This window comes from Apodemus sylvaticus, chromosome 18 (assembly GCF_947179515.1).
Source record: "Apodemus sylvaticus chromosome 18, mApoSyl1.1, whole genome shotgun sequence".
Taxonomy (NCBI): Eukaryota; Metazoa; Chordata; class Mammalia; order Rodentia; family Muridae; genus Apodemus; species Apodemus sylvaticus.
Window position 1 is genome coordinate 53,342,307 of NC_067489.1, and position 22,621 is coordinate 53,364,927.

Here is a 22,621-nt window from a genome sequence, read left to right on the forward strand (position 1 = left end):
GCCTACAAGACGCATTTAAGTTTAAATGGAAACATTTTATACTTATTTTGATGTAAAATAATTCTTTCTATATAAGTATAGATATGTACATAAAATGCAAATAACTTCAGGGCATGGAGGAGACTCCCATATATGTGTACAACTTTGAAAGGCTATAAATTTGAAAGAGAGCAAACTGAGAGTATATATGGGAGACATTGGATAGAGTAAAAGGATGTAAATTGTGTAAATATATAAATATCTATCAGTAATATATAATGCATATATCTATATGGGATATAGATATATAGAATCTCTATATCTATCTATCTATCTATCTATCTATCTATCTATCTATCTATCTAGACCTGATCCCTAGCTTTACTGGTCAGTTAGCCCAGCCTACTTGGTGAATTATAAGCCAAAAAAAGAAGGAAGGAAAGAAAGGAGAAAGTAAGGGATAAAGAATGGTACCTGAAACCGTAGGAAGAACAAGCAACTAAGACTTTGGCTTCCATACAACTATACTCATTAGAATACATGTACTCACAAATATGCTCACAAATATGCACAAACACAAAAATTAAATAATTAAAAGCAAATTAGTAAGTTATGGTTGTGTTTTTTTATTCTAGTAGCATATAACCATTGTAAGATTATTACACAATAGACTAGTCACTTATTTACAATAAAAATGGGGTTATCAGTTTAAGGCACTTTCAGTTTGTATAAAAAAGTACAGTATATGTATTACATATACTAGATTTCAATAAGATATACCATATATTAAAATGTATTCTATAGTATTTATACAGTGATCAATCCAGGATGCCGTTCTTAAAATTTATCCCTATGTTAAGTGAAATGTGACTATATGTGTAGAAGCTATATAAGAACTTTGGAAGGAAACTCATAATTGATTTAATAAACCAACTATAAAAATGAGTGGTAGGATTTATGCAGTAGCAAAGAACTATCAATTTTACCCTAAATAAATTTATATGATTTGAATTTTAAGCAATGAGCTATGGATTAATCAGAAAACAAACACAATATGCAATAATCAGAATGCCAAAAATGTACCTTTCACAATTATAACATTTTTTTCTGCTAAAAGTATTAGCTCATCTATATAGCTTTTTTTGTGGTAGAGGTTATATTAAAAATAATAATAATAATAAGACGAAGAAGCACCAGAGCTGGGGAGATGGTTCAGCAGGGAAAGAAGCTTGATGTCAACCTTAGAAGGCTGAGTTCAGTCCCCAGTGTGGAAAGAGTTAATGACCTACTGCAAGAAAGCTTTCATTCATTCATGAGCTATGGCTGACCATTTACACGTGTGCTTATACACATGCACAAATTAATTAACTATACAAACTAAATTAATTTTTTTGAAAAAATATAGCACCAGGTACAATGGAAGTATCATGTTTTTGCAGATTATTTCATTTAACAGAACTGATATATTGTATGTGTGTGTGTGTGTGTGTGTGTGTGTGTGTGTGTGTGCATCACTGTGCATGTATATCTGAGTGGGGCATGTGAGTGTTAAATATATCTACTATGATTATGTGTATTTATTTACATTTGAATTTTATGGAAGTTGGTGTGCCTCTGTGTCTGTGCACTTCTGGGTATGAAATATATACACTATGATATGTTTATTTGTTTACATATAATTTTTATTGCAATTAGCAATTATCAACATAAAGAATTATGTTTGAGGTCTTAGAAGATGGTTCAGTGTATTGAAGCTTAAAACTATGAGGTCTTTCCAATTGAATATTCATCCAATAAAACAGATGTATTGATTAAAAAGACTATATGATTTTAAGACTGAAACAATTTCTCAGTTGAAATCTATCAGGCTAAAAGTATCAACATTTATTTAAAAGAAAATTTCAGTATAACTATCAAGACAGTGTTATTGTGTGTCCTGTAAATGCTACAATATGCTGTTTGAAAATAGAGGAAGAAGCTGAATTTATCTCTTTTTGTAAATGGTATTATCTATTATAGATAGGTTGTGTTTCTTCTAAAATTTAGAGAAACTGTTATGGAATGATTGAGAAATGCATGTGTTATCTTTAAGTATGAATTCAGATAAAATAGAAGTCCTTTTGGATAACAGTCATCCCTGTATCCTGGATCAGATGATCAAACAAAAAATAATTTTTGTGAGTTGATTTTGGATATCCCACAGGACTTTGAAATCTTCAAATGCTCCAAATCTTCTGTTTCTTTGTTAGGAAAAAAAAAACTGTACAAGAAAACAAATCTTGCTCAGTTTGCAAATGGAGCATCTGTGGTGTTTCATGTGAGATCTGGCTGCCATGGCTGTTTAGTGAAGGCGAAGGTTCTGGCAAGTCCAACCAAGTGAGCTTGAGCGGTCGTCTGTATTCCCTTTTTTAAGTCTCACTGAAACTGTTAAGTGAATAAAGAAGAGCAATAGCATTGGGACATAGGAAGCCAAAATGAACAGACAATAAATCAACAACAGACAAGTGCTGAGAGCATCATCTAAGAAGCTGGAGTATGAGTATAAAAACTTAGAGACAGCAGAACAAATGAGACAAAGAGAGAGAACAACAGAAGGCAGAAAATAATTAACATCTAACTTAAAGGCATTTTAGGCAAGGCACACTGTAGAAATGCAGGATAGCAAAGAAGTAAAATGAGAAAAAAAGGAAGAGAAGAAAAGAAGCATGGATTTTAACTTTTAGGAACATCTGTCAACCCTCTGTTCGGATTTCCTCAACCAACTATAGGTTTTCTTCACATTAACCATTTATAAAATGTTACATCCAGGAACAGAAGAATAAAGATATTAATACTATGTAATTAAGCATAGCGGTGCTTATCAAGCAGTGGAGCAAGTTAGGTAAAATAGAGGAAACTTCCAAATAAGTAGAATCAAAGAGTGCCACAAACACATGCACACACACATGCACTTGCACACACACACACACACACACACACACCACATACGTACCCCTCACACACATACACACAAACATGTGCACACATACAGAAGATACACACACCACACTCACAAACATACACATACATACCAAAGTTACACACATACACACATCTATACACCTACATGCACCACACATACATCCATACATACACATACAACATACTCATATATACACACTAAACACACAGACACATACACATACAAACATACTCGCACATACCAAAGATACACACATTTACACACACACATACACACACCACACACATACATACAAACCAAACACATATACACCACACACACACATATACACACAATCACATATAGACACACATAATCAGATGACTGACAGAGGATGTAAAACGTGAGCATCAGTACAGAAATCTAAATCTGGGTTGAAAGGCAGAACAGACAAAAAGGACAAATTTTCATTGAAATGGCACAGACAGATACCCTGCTGTGTTCAACCACTAAGAATGATTTAGTATCAGGAAGACAGAGTAGAATTTGAAGCAGGAGTAAGAGTATAAAACGCTGAAGATGGTTAATGTAAGATGCTTATTTTATATCAAGAAAAAATGAAAACACTATGTGAGAACAGTAATTATGCAAATTACCAACCTTAACACAAACATTAATCACAGACTACTAACATATAATTGTGTGTTATTTGTCTAACTACAAGTAAGTTTGTGGATTGCTGGGAAATTAAGTATGCATAGATTGTAAGATTTTAAAAAACTTGTATATCCTTTATAAGATATTAAACAAAAATTTAAATTATTAAATTCTGCATACAATCATTTTATCATAACATATTATATATTAATATAAATAATATACAAACAACTGAAAAGCTTATTACTGAGGAAATAGAACTGAGAAAGGAATGGCTAGAAAAGTGATGTCCATTTAAAGAAATATATTTTTAAATTTATTTATTCTACATGTGTAAATATTTTGTGCATATACACACACAAACACCTACACATATGCATATCACATTGTGCCAATAGCCTGCAGAACTCAAAAGGATGTGTTGGATATCTGGAGTTATGAATAGCTACAAGATACCATGTAGGTTCGGGAAATCAAACCCAGGACCTCTGAAAGAGTAGTAAATAATTTTAATCACTGAACCAATTCTTCGGCCTTAGTGAGACAGTAGTTTTTGTTTTTGTTTTGTTTAATAATTTATGGAGCTATTTGAAATTTTAAATCATATATTTGAGTTGCACTAAAAATCATTTAAGTAAATTGCTTTTGAGATGAAGGGTTTGGAGTCATATATTTGCCTCAAGATTAAGTTTCAAATTTTATTTTTATTCTGCTTCTAAATTCAACCTTTCACTGTTTTATGGTTGCTGAAAACACAAAATTCCTGAGTCGGAAATAATGGATTTTATTATTATGGGAAGGCAAGCAGCAAGGATACTTCTCTCATCTCCTCGGGTCTCCCAGGACCAATGCAATGGGTTGAGAGGAATAAAAATGCACAGCCAGTTGTATGGTGACTCTAGAAGAGAGAGCCTGGAGAACACACTATTTTTAGAGGAAACTGCAAACAAGCTTTCTCTTTTTCCAAATGATCAATGTAATCCCCTGTCAGAATGTTTGCAGAGTGTTTAATCCTTAGACATGGTACAGGTAAAATGCTGGCAGGGCTCTAGTGTTAGTATGCTTGCAAGAGAAATGGAGAGAGTAAGAGGCCCTGTGAAGACTAAATACTTCTTCCAGCCCTCATTTGTACTGTACGGATTACTATCTGTGATCTGAGACAAGGTTCTTTTCTTCTAGATAATGATAATGATAATAGTAATAATAATGATAATAATAACCCTCATTTTTCTACTGTAGAGAAAAATAATAATACTAACTAAATCAAGCTAAAATAATGAATGTGAAACATGTTATCATCGTGTCAGGTATATAACAGACACTAAAGTTTTTACTATTTCCTACAACATAAAACAAACCAAGATGACGAAGCATAAACACAGTGCTTCACCAAGTTCACTGACCAATATTGAATATTTTCAGAAGGTCCTATGTAAACCTCAGCCTTATGACTTGTAAAATGGAGTAACAATACCCTTATCACAAATATTAAATATTGGCTACTCCAATAGCTCACAAATAACACTGTGACTAACAATGCAGAAGCCTCTCTTTCAAATAAAATAATGAGAACATTTATTTCAGAAGTATTACACATAACTCATAAATCACAATTTAAACTTTTATTTGAGCTAGGTAAAATTTCAAAATATCATGAGTTCCTATTACAAAAGTCTAGATTCAACAAAATTATTAAATCTAGATGAAAAGGATGATTTTCTACACAGACACTATCTACAAAATTAAAGCAAGATTAGGTAAAATAATAAATAGTTCCAAAATCCCTAAGGAAATGGAAGAACTCATTAAAAAACACTCAAAAAAGAGTTAATACAATAGTCATCTAATGATTCTACAAAACAGAAATGGAAGGAACACTACGCAATTCATTCTATGAAGCCACAGTTACTCTGATATTTAAACCAAGATCCAAGAAAGAGAACATGGGACCAATTCCATTTATGAATATCAATACAAAAATACCCAATAAAATTCTCACAAACTGAATTCAAAAACACATCAAAATGATCATCCTCCCCATGATCAAGTAGGCTTCATCCCAGGGATGCAGTCAATATTTGGAAATCCATTGATTTAGTCCACTATATAAACAAATACAAGAGAAAAACCAGACATGATCATCTCATTAGATGCTGAAAAAGAATTTGACAAAATGTCAAAAATCTTGGAGAAATCACGAATTCAAAGCACATATATAAACATAATAAAAGTGATATACAGCCGATCAACACCTGAAGTAAAATTCCACTAAAATCAGAGACAAGACAAGGCTGCCCATTCCATCCCTATGTATTCAATATAGTACCCAAAGTTCTAGTTAGAGCAATTAGACAACTAAGAAGGTCAAAGGGATACAAATCGGAAATGAAAAAGTTAAGGTATCACTATTTGCCGATGCTCTGATAGTAAACATACACAAGAATTCTACCAGAAAACTCCTATAGCTGATAAACTTCAGTAAAGTAGCTGAATATAAAATTAACTCAAAGAAAATCAGTATCCTTCTTCTATACAAAAGATAAACAAGCTGAGAAAGAAATTAAGGAATCAAACCCCTCACAATAGTCACAAATAATATAAAATATCTTGGTGTTACTCTGACCAAGCAAGTGAAAGATCTGTATGACAAGAACTTCAAGTCCTGAAGAAAGAAACTGAAGTAGAACTCAGAAGATGGAAAGATCTCCGATGTTCATGGATTGGCAGGATTAATATAGTAAAAAATGGCCATCTTACCTATCTACAGATTCAATGCAATCCTCATAAAAATTCCAACTCAGTTCTTCAGAGAAATAGAGTGATTCTCAAATTCATCCAGAATAACAAAAACAAACAAAAAAAAGAAACAAAAAACAAAAAACAAAAAAACAGGATAGCAAAAGGTATTCTCAACAATAAAAGAACTTCATAGGGAATCACCATCCCTGATCTCAAGCTCTACTACAAAGAAATAGTGATAAAAACTGTATGGCATTGGTACAGAGACAGACTGGTTGATCGATGGAATAAAATTGAAGACCCAGAAATAAACTACACACCTATGGATACTTGATCTTTGACAAAGAAACCAAAACAATCCAGTGGAAAATAGAAAACATCTTCAAAATATAACACCAGTCTAACTTGCTATCTGAATGTAGAAAATGCAAATTGACCCATTCTTATCTCCTTGTACAAAGCTCAAGTCCAAGTGGATCAAGGCCTTCCACAAAATCCACATAAAACCAGATACACTTAAACTTATAGAGGAGAAAATGGGGAAGAGCCTTGAACACATGGGCACAGGGGAAATTTAACTGAAGAAAACACTAATGGCTCAGTCCCTAAAATCAACAATTGAAAAATAGGAGTTCATAAAAATTGGAATGTTCCTGGAAGGCAAAGAACACTGTCAATAGGACAAATCAGCAATGTACAGATTGGTGATAAATCTTTACTAACTCTACATCTGATAGAGGGCTAATATCTAAAGTATACAAATAACTCAAGAAGTTAGACTCTTTAAAAAAAATCCAATTTTAAAAATGGATACAGAGCTAAACAGAGAATTTTTCAACTGAGAAAACTCAAATGGCCAAGAAGCACCTAAACAAATGTTCCACATACTTACTCATCAGGTAAATGCAAACCGAAATGACCCTGAGATTCCACCTTACACCAATCAGAATGGCTGAGATAAAAAATTCAGGTGACAGCAGATACTGACAAGGATGTGGAGAAAGAGGAATATTTCTCCCTTGCTAGTGGGTTTGCAAACTAGTACAAGCATTTTGGTTCCTCAAAAAATTTTGAAATAGGTCTACATGATGACCTGGCTTACCACTACTAGGCATGTACCTAAATCATTCTGTACCATATCACAAGAACATGTGCTCCACTATGTTCATAGCAGCCTTATTTATAATTGCCAGAAGCTGGAAACAAACCAGATGACCCTCAACGGAAGAATGAATAGAGAAAATGTGGTTCTATTACACAATGGAATACTACTCAACTATTAAAAGCAAGGACAACACAAAATTTTCAGGCAAATGGATGGGCCCAAAAAATAATATGCTGTGTAAGGTAATCCAGGAACAAAAGGACTTATATGGTATGTACTCACTGATAAGTGGATATTAGCCAAAATGTTCAGAATACCCATGATATAATCCATAGTCCATGTGAAGCTTAACAAGAAAGAAGGCCTAAGTGTGAATGCTTCAATCCCACTTAGAAGGGGGAACAAAATAATCACTGGAGGCAGAGGGATGGAGAGTCCTGGGTGGGAAAGTGGGGGGAAAAAGAGGGACAGGATCAAATATGGGGAGATAGGAGAGAAGCCCAGAGAGCCAGGAGAGTGAATCGAAATATACAACAGTGTGAGGTGGGGGAGGAGGGAAACCACTAGAAAGTCCCAGACACCATGAATGTAGAAGATTTCCAGGACCCAATGCAGATGACATTAGCTGAAATGTCCAACAAAGGAGAGAAAAAACATGAAGAGACCACCTCCAGTAGAGAGACACGGTCTCCAGTTGAGGGATGGGCTACCTATCCATCTCAAAATTTTTAACCCAGAATTGTTCTTGTGTAAAGAACATGCAGGAACAAAAAATGGAGCAGAAACTGAAGGAAAGGTTATCCAGAGATCAACCTTGGGATCTATATCCCATCTGCAAACACAAAACCCCAAAACTATTGCTGATACCATGATGTGCTTGCATACAGAATCCTGGTATAGCTGCCCTCTGAGCGGTTCTGCCAGCACCTAAAACAGATGCAGATATTTAGACACAACCAATTGTTCTGAGCCTGGGGACCCCAATAGAAGAGTAGATGAAGAAAATAAATGATGAATAAATAGATGAAGGGGGAAAAAGCTGTCAGGAATTGCAACCCCATAGGAAGAACAGCACTATCAACTATCAGAACCCCTCAGAGCTCTAAGGGACTAAGCCACCAACCCAAAAGTATACATGGACTTGTCTGTGGCCCCTGTTATATATGTAACAGAGGACTGACTTGACTGGCCTCACTGGGAGGGAATGCACTTGTTTCTGTGGAGGCTTGATGCCCCCCAGAGAAGAGGCATGCTAGATGGGTGAGGTGAGAGTGGGTGGGGGAGGGGTGGGCGAATACCCTCTTACAGGAAAAGAGGATGGGGGATGGGGGGGTCATTGCAGGGCAACTGGGAAGGGTGACAACATTTGAAATGTAAATAAATAAAATAACTAATAAAAATTAAGTGACATAAATATGTTAGTATGGGATTGAAGAACCTCTTTCAAAACTCCTTAGATTGTTGAAGAAGAAACGTTGTCTATATGTTACAAAATTATAAAGTATTGCATAATATTGTAATACGTATTTGAGCACAAAAACTGTTATGCTCAATACATTATGTTACACCAATAAAATGATATGCCAAAAGAAGCATAGCATACATCTTTTGATTCAGAAAGCTGTGATAGAGTCAGAAAATATGTTTAATTTCAAATAGACATTGGGACAGACGCAACACTACAAGCAATGCTATTTTAAAAGTGGATAATAATTAAATTTTAATGAGGCCAGTGATTTTCAAAGATGAGTCAGCCTTTTGAAAATCATCACTGTTTCACTGAGCCAAGACTTCTTAGGGGGAGGCAGAAGTGCTATATCCTGTTTACGTAGTATCTCGTCTCAGAAAGAGAACTTGGTGTCCTCCTTACACAAGTAGTCATTCATCTCCAAAACAGAATATGAATCATAGCTTCTTTGCTTCAGTTACCTTTGATGTGGTCAGAACACATCTTTAATTTACAGGTAGTATCTGGATAAACAAACCCTCTGTATTATCACCACCAGTCACTTATTGGTTAATCAGTGTTTTGTTTAATCAATAATGTTTTACATTAGATTTTGAAAAACAAAGTAAATAAATTGATTTTTATAGGAAGGATTTACAAGAGGTTTTCTGCAAATTGTTTTGCCTTGCCAAATAATTCCTTTGAACTTGTTGATGTTGTTGGGATGGTGCAGTGGCTCCCATTTTAGGCAGAGAAATAGCCAGGATATGAGTTTGACAACACATGCACTGTGAGAGTGAGGAAACGATTCTGAGGACAGTTTTTACTTCTCTAGGAAAGGTCAGAGCATTCTGCAGGTCAGCGTAGGAAACTGGCTGGCAAAAGCCTTGGATATTTGGAGAATGGATGCCTGTGAATTTCTGAATGTGCGTGCATGTCTACTTTCTGCTGATAAACTCTTTCACAAGACAGAGCACACTGTGTCCAACTAGTTTTTAAATTGTGTTTTGAAGAGAGAATATGGAAAAGCCATGCTATTACTTAGTATCACTTAATCTAGCTGAGCCAGAACAGAAAAAAAATACTGCTTTTGCATATGGAGTGTTCTGATTATTATTCTAGCTAAAGAATGAATTACCTTGCTCTTAGAGAACTTGAATGAATTACTCAGTGATCCTTCTGAGACTCTTAGAACTCCAGCAAACCTTGTGTCTATCCATTTATGTCTCCCAAACTCTGCTAATTGGATCTATGTCAGCAAGATACTCACTGGATACTATATATCATTTTAACTTTATATCTGTGCTTTACATAAAAATTCCATTTTAAAGAATGTAGTCAGATTGCTAGTCATTTTTTGTTAAAGTCTATATAAGTAGTTCTCATATGAGATTTAATTATTTCATCTTTGTGGCCACACATTAGAATGTTTGAGTAAAGGAATGGGAAGAGTCAATAGTCAGTCATTAAAATGTAATAGCCATTCAGTATTTCCTATGTATCCAGTACTTTTCTAAGGGAATTCCACACAATGACCCATGATTCCTCCCCTCAACTCTCGAGTAGGTACCATTGCCATCTTCAATTTAGAGATGAGAAAGTTAGGGTTTATGGTTATGGCATAGAGTATTATGCCTCTGGTCACAAGCTCAGGTAAACTGAGCACTTAGCAAGCTCACTAGTGCAATAGGTTTCAGTAAGGAAATTAATATAAACGGGACTGAGTGGGGTTTCTCAGAAAAGAACTTTGAAGAACATTGACTGTGGATACAGACCACCACCTTCTCTTCTCTCTCAATTTTATAAAATACTACATCTTGTTAAAAAACAAAGATATATCAGTAATATGTCTGTGAATATATATATATATGAATATATATATATATTGAATACATATATATGAATACATATATATATGAATATATATATTTCATTACATTATACATATGTATGTATATGCACATGTACATGTGTCTGTGTGTAGGCATGAATTATTTGCAACCTACTTTTAATAAAGGTTCAACTTGTGCTCTAGCCTACCACCCAACAGAGGTAGTGGAAGAGAAAAGTTATTAGGATACTAATATTAGGATACTATAATTAGGATAAAGTTTCTAGGATACTATTATTAGATTCTAGGGAACTATTTCCTGACTCTGACGGGAACTTGTAGAATGCCCAAGCCAGAGTAGATCCAATCCTTACTCTGTTAGCAAACACTCAAGTTCTTCAGATATCCTGTACTCAATGCCTGTCTATCATCGACAACTTCCCAGAGCTGCTGCTAAAATACTCAGAATTGTCATGTAGGATTATTTCTCTACATTCTGTCCCTCCACATGTATAACTTCACATTCCTGTATGCAGTGTCCTCCTAAAGGACAATAATGCAATATTTAAATGAAATGCATCTTTTGACATTTGGTAATTGTATAGAATCCACATCCATGTTTATATACTGGGAACCACTTTTGGAAATAAATGCCTCTTGTAGGTATCTCTACTGTAAGGAAGTAAATGAATAAATTAATAAGTGTAACAGAATATTTATAGGTGTGATGGTACTTTAACATTTGTTTATAAATATATTTGCTTATAAATACTTACTTATTTCAAAATAAATAACATTTTTAACTTGGAGAAACTTTCATTTGCGCAGTTTTAGTTTCTCTCAACACAAGAATTTCTTTCTCTACATAGTGGAAGATGCATGTGTCAGTGTAAATCACCTTTAAGAGAGTTCCTTTCATTCTTTCAGGTTAACGTTAACACTCTCCTGCCCGATGGATCTCAAGAATTTCCCAATGGATGTACAAACATGCATAATGCAACTTGAAAGCTGTAAGTATGAGTGACTTACTCATTCTGAGCATCTTTTCAGATGTAGATGTAAGTCTTTAGTGACTATATCAGATAGTATATTTTATATTTTTCTAGATACATGTTTATTGAACAAACAAAAATAAAATGGGCACATCATTAAATATGAACCTGCATCTATATTTGCTGAAAACCTGAAATGGTGCAAGCACTCATGCATGTCGCATCAGATGAGATTAAAAACATTCCTATTCCCATGTTTTGGGATATGAAAATCATCCCTTAGAGTGTCTAGGTAATCTTCAAGAAGTCAGAGCTGATGGCAAGTAGCTGCCTGTCCCCTTACCTTAGGCTTTTCTATGAAATGCAGTGTTTGCCATTTTAACTGAATATGCTGTGTGGGTCACATCAGGAGAAAGGACCTTTAAATGTATGGAGATTCACCAAAGCTTTTGAGTTGCCTTCAGATGTCTTTCTGCTAAATGAACACCACTGATTAACACTGACATAAAACAAGGTACAGAAGTGTGTGTTATTAAACACTTTTGTAATAATATAAGTGACAGAATAGTGCACAAATGATAAATATATACATAGTAATTAGTATATAAACAGTAAAATGTTTTACAATGTTTATTCAAAGGGAAATAATTAAGTATATACATATACTTCAAAAAAGAAAGAAAGAAAGCACTATTTGAACTCTTTCCTGAGGAAAATCGGAAAATATATTTCCAGAGTTCAGGGTCTGACGGGCAAGCCTTGCAGTATGGGGGACTTGCCACTAGATGGAGTACAAAACTCGTGGGGGAACAGGGCCCAGCCTTCTTTCCCCACCCAGCACTGTTTTTCTTGAGGGCTTATAAATATTTATTTCTCTGATAATAATTCTTGTCTTTACATTGTAAATGGTTTACTCTGTGTCTCTTAAACATTAAAGCCAGGCATGGATAGAATGAAAACATCAGGGAAGGAGAGTGAGGCAATCTAAAATTGGGATATTTAAATGTTTTGTGGAGAAGGAAGGAAGGAAAACTGCCTACCAGTGCATTCTTTGAACTTTGTACAATGAAGAAGAGGAACTTTAGGACAGCTGACTGTGTATATTGATCAATGGAGAACATAGAGAAACTAAGTATATTTTTCTCTCAGTAAATTAATCTAATTTCTTGAGCCAAAGTTCATAAAATTTTAATAATTTAACTAATTAAAAGATAACTATTTAATAAATATCTTATTTAAAAATATCTGATTCAAAAATTATTTTATGGGAAAAATATAGGACATAGAAATATATATAATCACTGTGATTATATATATAATAACTATTATAAATATATATATGTAATAGCTTATATATTTGAGCTATTTAGAGATCAAAGAATTGTTCAAACTTTAAGGAGCAATGAAATTATTTGGCAAATGTTTTATATTTACTTATTACATGTACATGCATGCATGTGTCTATGTGAACACACGTGGATACAGGTATACATGTGTGTAGAGTTATGTACATATGGGGGCCAGAGATATCAGGGATCTCCTTCAGTTAATTTGCTTCTTTATTTACTTATAATACTTACCTACCTTATTTATTTACTTATTTTTAGAATGGAGCTCACTGATGTGGCTACTGGCTGTCTAAAACCAACAACTCTAGATCTCTTCCTGTCTTGATCTCCCAAGCACTATTTTGAAGGCACATTCAGATATTTATTAACAATTGAGGATTAAAATCAGGTCCTCATGTTTGCATAGTAACCATTTTTTATTAGATAGCCATGCCCTAATACCAAATAACCTCATAGACCTCAATAACATTATTTTACCAATGAACCAAGATTATGCACTACGTTTTTTTATAATACTACAAGAATAGGAATAGAGAATAGGGACAAGAGCACTGTGGTTCAGAACCATAATTCTAGGTATTTCGGAGTCTGACATATGAGGATCATGAGTTCAAGGACCACCTGAGCTATTTAATGAGCTCTTTATTTCAAAATGAAACATAAGAGAGGCCTTATGACATCATTCATTGGTAGACAGAGCTTGCTTAGCACATTCAATGTAAAAATCCTAATAATCTCCCTCTACAAGTAGAACAGTAAAAAAGGAAAAAGGGGCACATTAGAGAATGAATGTGGAAAGAACAATAGTTAATGGAGATGACTAATACAATGTGGACATGAAAGGTTCTGGGTACCTGTGAATCAGACCTAAAAAAGTCATAAGGCCATATACGTAGGAGCATGTCACAGACATTAAGAAACAATTGGAAAGTATAAAAAAAGGAAATATTTATAGGACTATTAACAAATGCATTAGTATGTTTGTAGCTTGGCATATTCATGTCTGTAGTCAAGACAGAACTGAAATTAAATTAATAAAAGTTGTATGAATTTTGCCTCAAGAAATTAGATGAATTTACCAAAAGAAAGGAAAATAACTACAAAGAGCATGCCCTTAAGGAAACCTTTCATTTATAAGTTGTTAGGAAGAAATTGTAGAGATATCTTTTCAACTTATCCAATGCGGCAACTACATTGAATAAAATTTAGAGAATAGAAAACAGAACCAGTGTTCTTGCTGACAGTGACAACTCTGGTTAGAATAATGAAGATAAAAATTAAATTCCAAAAAACTGAAAAGGCAAAAGATTAGATGATGATAGAAATAAAGAGCAAAGTTCGATAGTCTGTGATTAGAGGCTGAGGAAGAGAGGCGAATGAACACAGCATTCGCAGGAAGGTTGGGTTGTAGAGCTCAGAGCAAACACGATTGTGGTCCACTTTTTGGCTGTGGGTGTCTGCATCTGTCTGAGTCAGCTGTTGAGTGGAGCCTCGCAGAGGACAACATGGCCCTGTCTACACACCTAGCAGACTATCATTCATAGTGCTGGGGATTGATGCTTGACCATGGGTTGGTCTCAAGTTGGGCTGGTTGCTGGTTGGCCACTCCCTCAGTTTCTGCTCCCTCCCCCATGCCTACATTATGTGTAGACAAGATAAATTTGGGGTTGAGAGATTTATGGGTGGGTGGAGTCTTCACTGGGTTTCCTTTCTGGATACAGAAGGTGGCCTCTTCAGGTTCCATATCCTCTAAATAATGAGTCACAGCTAAGGTTACCGCAGTTTATTCTTGTGTGCCTTTCTTATCCCAGGTTTCTCTCTCCTGGAGATGACCCCCACTTCCTCACCCCTGTCAGATGCAGATTTCCATTCATTTTCATGACTATCTAGCCATCTCTCCTGTCCTTCCTAACACCTGATCCTGAATCCCCAATTCCCCTCCACATCCCCCATCCCTCCCAACTCCATCCACCATCTGCCTCTCATGACTATTTTATTTCTCCTAAATAAAATTCAAGGTTCTTCAGTTGGGTCTTTTTTCTTGTTTATCTTCCTTGGAGCTATGGAATATAATATAGTACCTATATTTTATGGCTAATACCCATTATAAGTGAGTAAAAGCCTTTGAGGACTGGGTTACCTCACTCAGGATGATATTCTCAATTTCCATCCATTTGCCTGCAAAATTGATGATGTCTTGGTTTTTTTTAATTTAATTTAATTTAATTTAAATTTAATCAATATATTTTTTATTTACATTTTAAATGATAAAGAAAAGGATAGGAACTCCATAGGAAGACCAACAAAGGCAACTAACCTGGACCCTTGTGCCTAAAACTTCCAGCTCATATACAGCAGACAAGCAACTTGACCTTATGTAGGTCTTGAACAACTGGAATGAGAGATATCCCAAAAGCTGTTGCCTGTAGGTGGGATGTGATCTACTAGGTGGGATGCTTTGTCTGGCCTCAGTGGGAGAGGAAGCACGTATCCTCACAGAAACTTGAAGTGTCAGGGTAATGGGGATAATAGAGAGACTCCACCTGCTAAGAGGAGAAGGGGAGAGGGAAAGGGGAGAAGGATTTTGGCAGGGGTGACTGGGAATGGGGCAGTTAGTGGGAGGTAAAGTGAACAAGGAAAAAATAAAACAGCAACTGAGGTCATAGATGTGCAAGACCTGCACAAGATCAAGCCAGTTAAAAGTTTCAGCTTGGATGGGAAAAGGGCCAGACTGGTCCCACCCATAGTTGGAGAGTTATTAGTCCTTGAGGGCTTCTGAGAGAACAACAGAGAGTCAACAATGGTTTAAAAAGCAATCTCTAGTAGGTTGCCCATGTCTCAGTGGGTGACTGTATACTCATGCCCATATGGGTAGCAATAACTCCACTCAGTGGATTAGTAATGTTTAAAAAAACAAAAACAAAAACAAAAAGACCATGAAGTTGACAAATGTGCTTAATGCCCTAGGGGAAACTGGAAAGAAAGTAGGGGTGCATCAAAATGCAGTCTAAACAATATGAAATTTTCAAGCATTAAATATTAAAATTAGTAAGGAAAACTCATCAGAACTCTTTGATAGGTTCCCGAGTCATGTATCTGACTTCCTCAGGATATTTCCAGGGAAATCTAAAGCTGAATACATGGAAAAACAAGCCTCCCTTGTGCTTTCCTTGTTCTCCTTCATTGCCGTTATCAGGAACCAATGCCCTGCCTCAGTGGTCCTATGGCATGAGTCAATGAACACTGGCTTCCCTCTTGACAGAAACTGCTTTATCCATATTGGAGGCACCGTTGACTAAGCTTTCTTAAGAAAGGCTGTGAGAATCTGGTAGTAAGATGATGCCTATAAGAACAGAAGTGACAGTGGAATTGTATTTTTTGAGAAAACAGACATGATCCTGCCTGTCTCAGAATATGGATTTGTGGCTTGGTTCTAAAGGTGTACATCTTTCACAGCATAGAAGGAAAGAAATGGTTAAGAAAGAAGACTCCACAGGCAAGTCAACAGATAGGAGCCCTGTGAGGTTGTGGTGAGACTAAACATGTGCATGAAGATCTGTCAGAGAAGCCATACAAACAAACAAGGCCACAAATAACTACAAAGGGTAACTTGTGAATGAGAATTAAAAGAGAGAAAGAGAACATTAGAAAGAGACAAACTTTTTAATAGAAAATAAAATCTGTGTGTCATGTCAAAAAAGTAATCTTAAATTTACATATTGTTTAATTTACATATTGAACATAAATGTAATTAATGAAAGTAAATGCAAAAGAATGCCGAATCCACAGAGTGAAGTGTACACTCTCAAACTATATGTTAGCAAACATTAAGACTATACCTAATAGTATCCTAATGCCAAAAGCAATTGAGAGTAGAAAATTAAGAAATCTACACTCCAGAGATACATCTACATCGAATGTATAGATCTGCCTGCCTGTGTACCTTCCTGCCTACTATCCCGTTGTCTGTCTGTCTGTCTGTCTGTCTGTTTTCATCTGTCTGTCTCACTGCCTAGTTAGTTGGTCCTGGAGAACTAACATAGGCTAATGTTCACTTTAGACAAGCACCTTATACCTAAACCACACCCCAATCCCTAGTATACTCATTTTAATATAAAAAATACATGTAGGAAACTGTTACAAGAAAAATAAAAAAATAATAAACATTCTTTAAGAAAATATATAAATAGTTGTGAAAATATAAGCACTTAACCACATAACTTCTTAAAAATTTTGAAGCAAAATAAGAAACATGTAAGTCAGCAATGGAGTATACATGGAGAATATTTGTGAGCATCGTGGAGAGCTGTATAGCTAGAAGTCTCATGTCCTTTGCTGTGGATCTGTGGGCACATTACTGAAGACTATATTGAAAAGGAAAAGAAAGTCACAAAGAAAATTTCAATAAATTTCTATGCATTGATGAAGGCTGTGATTTCCTTAATTGTTTTCATTTGGAAACAAAGTTTTTGTGTGCTGATATAAGTTATGATGACTGACGTCCCTTCCCTGTGAGGAGGAGTGGGGCATGAGGAGTCACTGGCCTTCTCCTTCAGGTCTAGAAAGGCTTGGTTTGTGGCCCCACAATGCCCACTGAATGAACTCTTTAAAAAGAAGTTTTCAATCATTCAGCTGTCTTTTCAAAAGACATTTTTATTGACATTAGTTTTATTTTAAAATCCATTTATGCGAAATACATTAGTAAAGTGCTTTGTATTGACAGGGAATGACTAACTCACAAGTACAGATCTATTATGAGGTAAGTCCTATTTCTAAACAGTTTATAATATGAAGACATACACAGAAATAGGAAAGGTTCTGTATTTGATTTGTAGATTTTTATTCACATCATAAAAATACATTTGTAAATTTGTGGGTAGCCAGTTGTCTGCCTAAGATGACAGAATTCTTAATCATCATCAGAACCACAAGGCTTTAAGTCTTCACATCTAAAGAATAATAAAGAGGACATAAGGAAAAGACACCCTAATATGTAACATTTAAATACATTTCAATTCTTGGAGATAGAAAAGTAAAAAATGAAGAAACAAAAGAAAGCTAGTACCAAATCATCAACCCCAAAACTTACATACAAGTAACGCACACACACACACACACACACACACACACATACACACACACACACAAACACGTGCATGCACAAATGCACACACACATGCATTCAAGCATGTATACACATACACACACACACACACACACCATGCCTACACACACAAATACATGCATGAATAAATGCATACACACAGGCACACAAGTACACACAAACACATACACACACAAATACACACATATTTACACAACAAGAATCAATAAAAAAAGAGGTCAGTAATTTGAAGAACTGAGGAGGGGAATATAAAGGATTTGACAGAAGAAATATTGTAATTTACAACCTCAAAAAATTAACAACAAAAGAGAAACAAAAACACAATAAAGAAACACAATTATCCTCAAACAGTGACTTAAATCTCTAAAAGTAATTTTTTAATGAGAAAGGTGTTTAAAAACAACTTAGAGAAAGCACACAGAGAGATATATATATAGAGAGAGACAGAGAGAGAGAGAGAGAGGGAGAGCGGGAAGAAAAGAAGAAGCGAGGAAAGGGAAAGGAAATGAAAAGAAAGAGAAGGGAAAGAAAAGGGAAGAGAAGAAGAAAACAAAAGAAAAAACAAAAGAAAAGAAGAAGTAAAAGAAATCTTTTGAAATGTACTCCAATGTACTTGGGAGAAGAAATGTCTCAAAGTAGGCCATGCTTTTGTGGAGGTGTGTGAGAGAATTGTAACATACAAAGGTTTTTATTATTGACATTTTCATTTTCAGAATGAATTCATAGCCAGGTTTGATATACAGATTGCTTACTTTGGATCTTATACTAAGTTTAGTTATTTTTTTAAAAAAATAGAGCTTGTGATGATATTTTTTACAATCATGTCCTAATAACTTCTATTGTTATCCACACTCTCATAATTCATCCAAACTAACTCATAATTTAAGAGTTTGGAAAATGTTCAGGGTACTGTTGTGCTTTTTGTTTGCTTACTGGGAGATACAGATGGTTCTTGTTTTGTGAGTATTTGTTATTTAATCTCTGTAGTTACAATGTTAGGAAGAAAAAGCTCCTTCAAGTTTTGCCTGGTAAATGTAATTCTAGTAGAATACATGCCAATTTGAACTTAGAGCAGTCCTGTCCCTCACAACAGCCGTGACTTCTACCACCTCTTTAGTTCACATCTTTGTAATATGACTTTGCCATTACTGATCTTCTAAACATATGGCCATATAGTAAAAACGTGACGCAGGCACCAGCTTATAAAGTTATGACATCACCAATAGTTTTATGATTTTATATCTTTCAAATATATTTCCTCATTTAATCCTAGCCACAACATAATGAAATAGGCTTATTTCCACTTCAAGAATAAGCCAATAATTCGTAAAGGTATTTTTTCCCAAATGGCACAAAAAATGAAATAAACAGTGAACTGTGAATTAGTAACTCTCAAAGACATTATACAAACATTAGTCACCTTTAAACCTGGAAGGGCTAGAGTTGGCACAGGACACACCAAAACAAAGGTCTCAGAACAAAAAGAAAAGATTTATTTGCTTCAGAGAGACAAATGTCAGGGGGAAAGAGACGAAGACAGGGAACAGAGAACAAAGAAGAAACAAACCTGAGAAAGGAAGAGGGGAAGAGTATTTTCCCCTGATGGGCAAAAGACTTGTCTCTGGTTAGGGAATGAGACAGCCATGGCTCAGAGGCAAAATGCAGTTCACAAAGCCAAAAGGGGAACCCCTTTAAGGTTAGAATGAGTTGGCTTGTTTTGACTGGGCATGCTAATTAGGTAAGCCCAAAGGGGCTTTTGATTGCTGGTCTTCCTTAGTTATCTGTCTTAGAAGGAGGAAGTGTCTAACTAAGGGAATAGACTTTGGTGGCTAGCTTTAGGGAAATAATCTATGGTTTAGCAAAGGGGCGGGGGAGGAAGGGCAAAGCCTGCCAGTAACCTGTTTGCCATGCTCTGGCGGCCTGCAAGAGCTCTTCAGAATAATCTTGTGAGTCTATTTAAAAACTGTCACTATAATAGTCCTAAGATTTCTCCACAAGATATATATCTCCAATACTTAGAAGAAAAGGCTGGTTTATATTTTTCTTCATTCCTTTCTTCCTGGCTGTAGTCATAGTTGTTAAAATTGACCTCAACCTTCAAAAGAGGGCACAAGTTGGCAGTGTCAGACTGTGATCCCAGCAGCAAACCACTTTAGATTCCAACTCTACTTCAACCAGTAAAATATCACTAACAAACTTTATGTCCTCCATTATATATTCGTCCATGTAGCTCACATGAATAAAAAGCACCCAATTCTCTGTGCTTTCCTTTAGCTAAATATTATCTTCTGAGACTACTCTGTCATCCAGATGTAATTAATCATTGTGAGATTTGAAGAGCACACCATTATGCATTTCCCAAAGGGACAGCCTTAGAATGCTTGGCAACAATATGCTACAGATATTTCTTTTTTAACCCCTAAAACAAAATGACATTTTGACCAGCTAAAGCTTGCTAAACCATCATCAATGACTGAAATTGTAATATTATAACACATTGAATATTTATATAAAAGTTAAGTGACTCTATAGTCAAATAATAATCCAGAAGAGTTAATAAGAACATGGTGTCTTATTAATATAAAAGCTTTATCCTCATAATCCCAAACTAAGTTCTTACTAGTCATCATTTCTTTCTGCCTTCTGGTCTGCATGTTCTCTTGGTTGTGGGGATTTACCATGCAGTTCAGCTATCACCAACCCAGTGCCTGCCTGTGAATAAACTTGAATACACTAAACTCTGTGTAATTAGTGTTTGTATACTTCTCAGAGGCAACATTGCTTCTTCTATCAATGCTCTAAGAATTTCTCAGAATGTTTTATTTCTCCAGAGATACATATTGAAAGGCTTGACCCTCTGTAAACTTCTAGATGGTCACGCCTGGCCACTATTTGCCCACACTTCGCTTCTCTGCTCCCCACACACTTGTTCTATTATATTCCTTTACAATGGTATTTGAGATATTTACATTCCTCACCCCATTTCCATCCTGTAAAGAAGGTTAGTACACTTTCTTTCTTACTCACTAGCTTTTGTCACTAAAATCCCCATGAAGATAGGAAAATGTTCTATCTTTAATAACAATAATTGTTAATTAATAAGGGAAGCACACAGCAACAGCGTGTGGGTCCAAATGATATCATGTTTAACCCAGAGATTCTTTAAAATAAGAACGGTAAGTCACTGCCTGGTCCATCTTTGTCCTCATTCATGTTACCTAGGAAACACTGCAGAGGTGAACTAATCTTATCTTCCTGGTGCTCCTTAGAATCCTGAATCCTGTCATGCTAAAGCAGGATCTTCTCCATAGAGGGGTGTCTGTCCTCAGATCTCTACCCTCCGGATTTCAGATTTTTTCCTTTTCCTTTGGGTCCTTTTTTTTTTTTAAATGTATTGTACTTTCAAAATCGAATGTGTGTGTGTGTGTGTGTGTGTGTGTGTGTTTGTGTGTGTGTGTGTGTGTGTGTGACCCCCGAGCTAGTGCAGCTTTGCAGCTTACCTCAGAAGGCAGAAGAGGGTATCAAATTCATTAGAGCTGTCATTATAGTCATCCAGTGTGGATGATGGGAGCCAAGGTCCTCAAGAAAAGCACTCTGGACCACTGAACCATCTATCCAGCTCTAAATCTTTTACTTATTATTGTCTGTGTATGTTATCATGTGTGTGGGTGCACATGCACTGACCACTCTGCACTCGACAGCCAATAAGAGGCTTCATCCCTAAGAGGGCTAATTATCCCTTTCTGAGAAGTCATTAGCTGGCTATAGTTCTTTGTCTAAGATGAGGCCATACAAATTCTTCTCTCTTCCACATTACTATGCCCATTACTACTGCCATTATTCTATTCTTGTTTATGCGACCATACCTAGGACAGACTGTTTCACTCATAACTTACAGTAGTTCTGTCTCTTACAGTCCTTCTGCTCCCTCCTCATCATTGTGCCGCTAAGCCATAGGCATGAATGCTATGATATAGCTGTATCCACTGGGGCTAGCATCCCCATGATCAGTTGAATTCTGCATTGTGTCTATCTAGTTGTAGTTTTCTGTGATTATCTCCATTTAGTGTAAAGAGAGGCTTTGATAAGGCTTAGTAGTTACACTTATCCAGGTTTGTGCAAATAAAATTACTTTTAATTATAGTGAAACGTAAAAAATTGATTCATTTTGTGCTGCTAAAACAGAATACTGCCTACTGGGTAATTTCAAATAAACAGAAATATGCTGTCGCTAAATTTTGATCAAGACACCAGTATCTAAGGAGGGTCTACTTGCTGTGTCTTTCCATGGCACAAAAATAAAAGGGTCCAAAAGAATGTCCTAGGCTGAATATTCTTCTTAGAGCAGTAATAAAGATACCTATGATGATAGAGATTTCATAGTCTGGCTATTTTTAAAAAGCTCAGGTCTCAATGTTGTATAAAGACAAGTGGCTCTATGCATGGGATACAATGA

At 35.5% G+C, this 22,621-nt stretch overlaps 1 protein-coding gene across 2 annotated transcripts in view; it reads left to right on the top strand.

The window, feature by feature from the left end:
• Glra3 (glycine receptor alpha 3) overlaps positions 1-22,621 on the top strand; it is a 152,721-nt gene that overhangs the window by 82,844 nt on the left and 47,256 nt on the right. For both annotated transcript variants that reach the window (XM_052162318.1, XM_052162319.1), the window contains exon 5: positions 11,627-11,709. In XM_052162318.1, the coding sequence (XP_052018278.1) occupies positions 11,627-11,709 (83 nt within the window). The remainder of the gene's footprint in view (positions 1-11,626; positions 11,710-22,621) is intronic.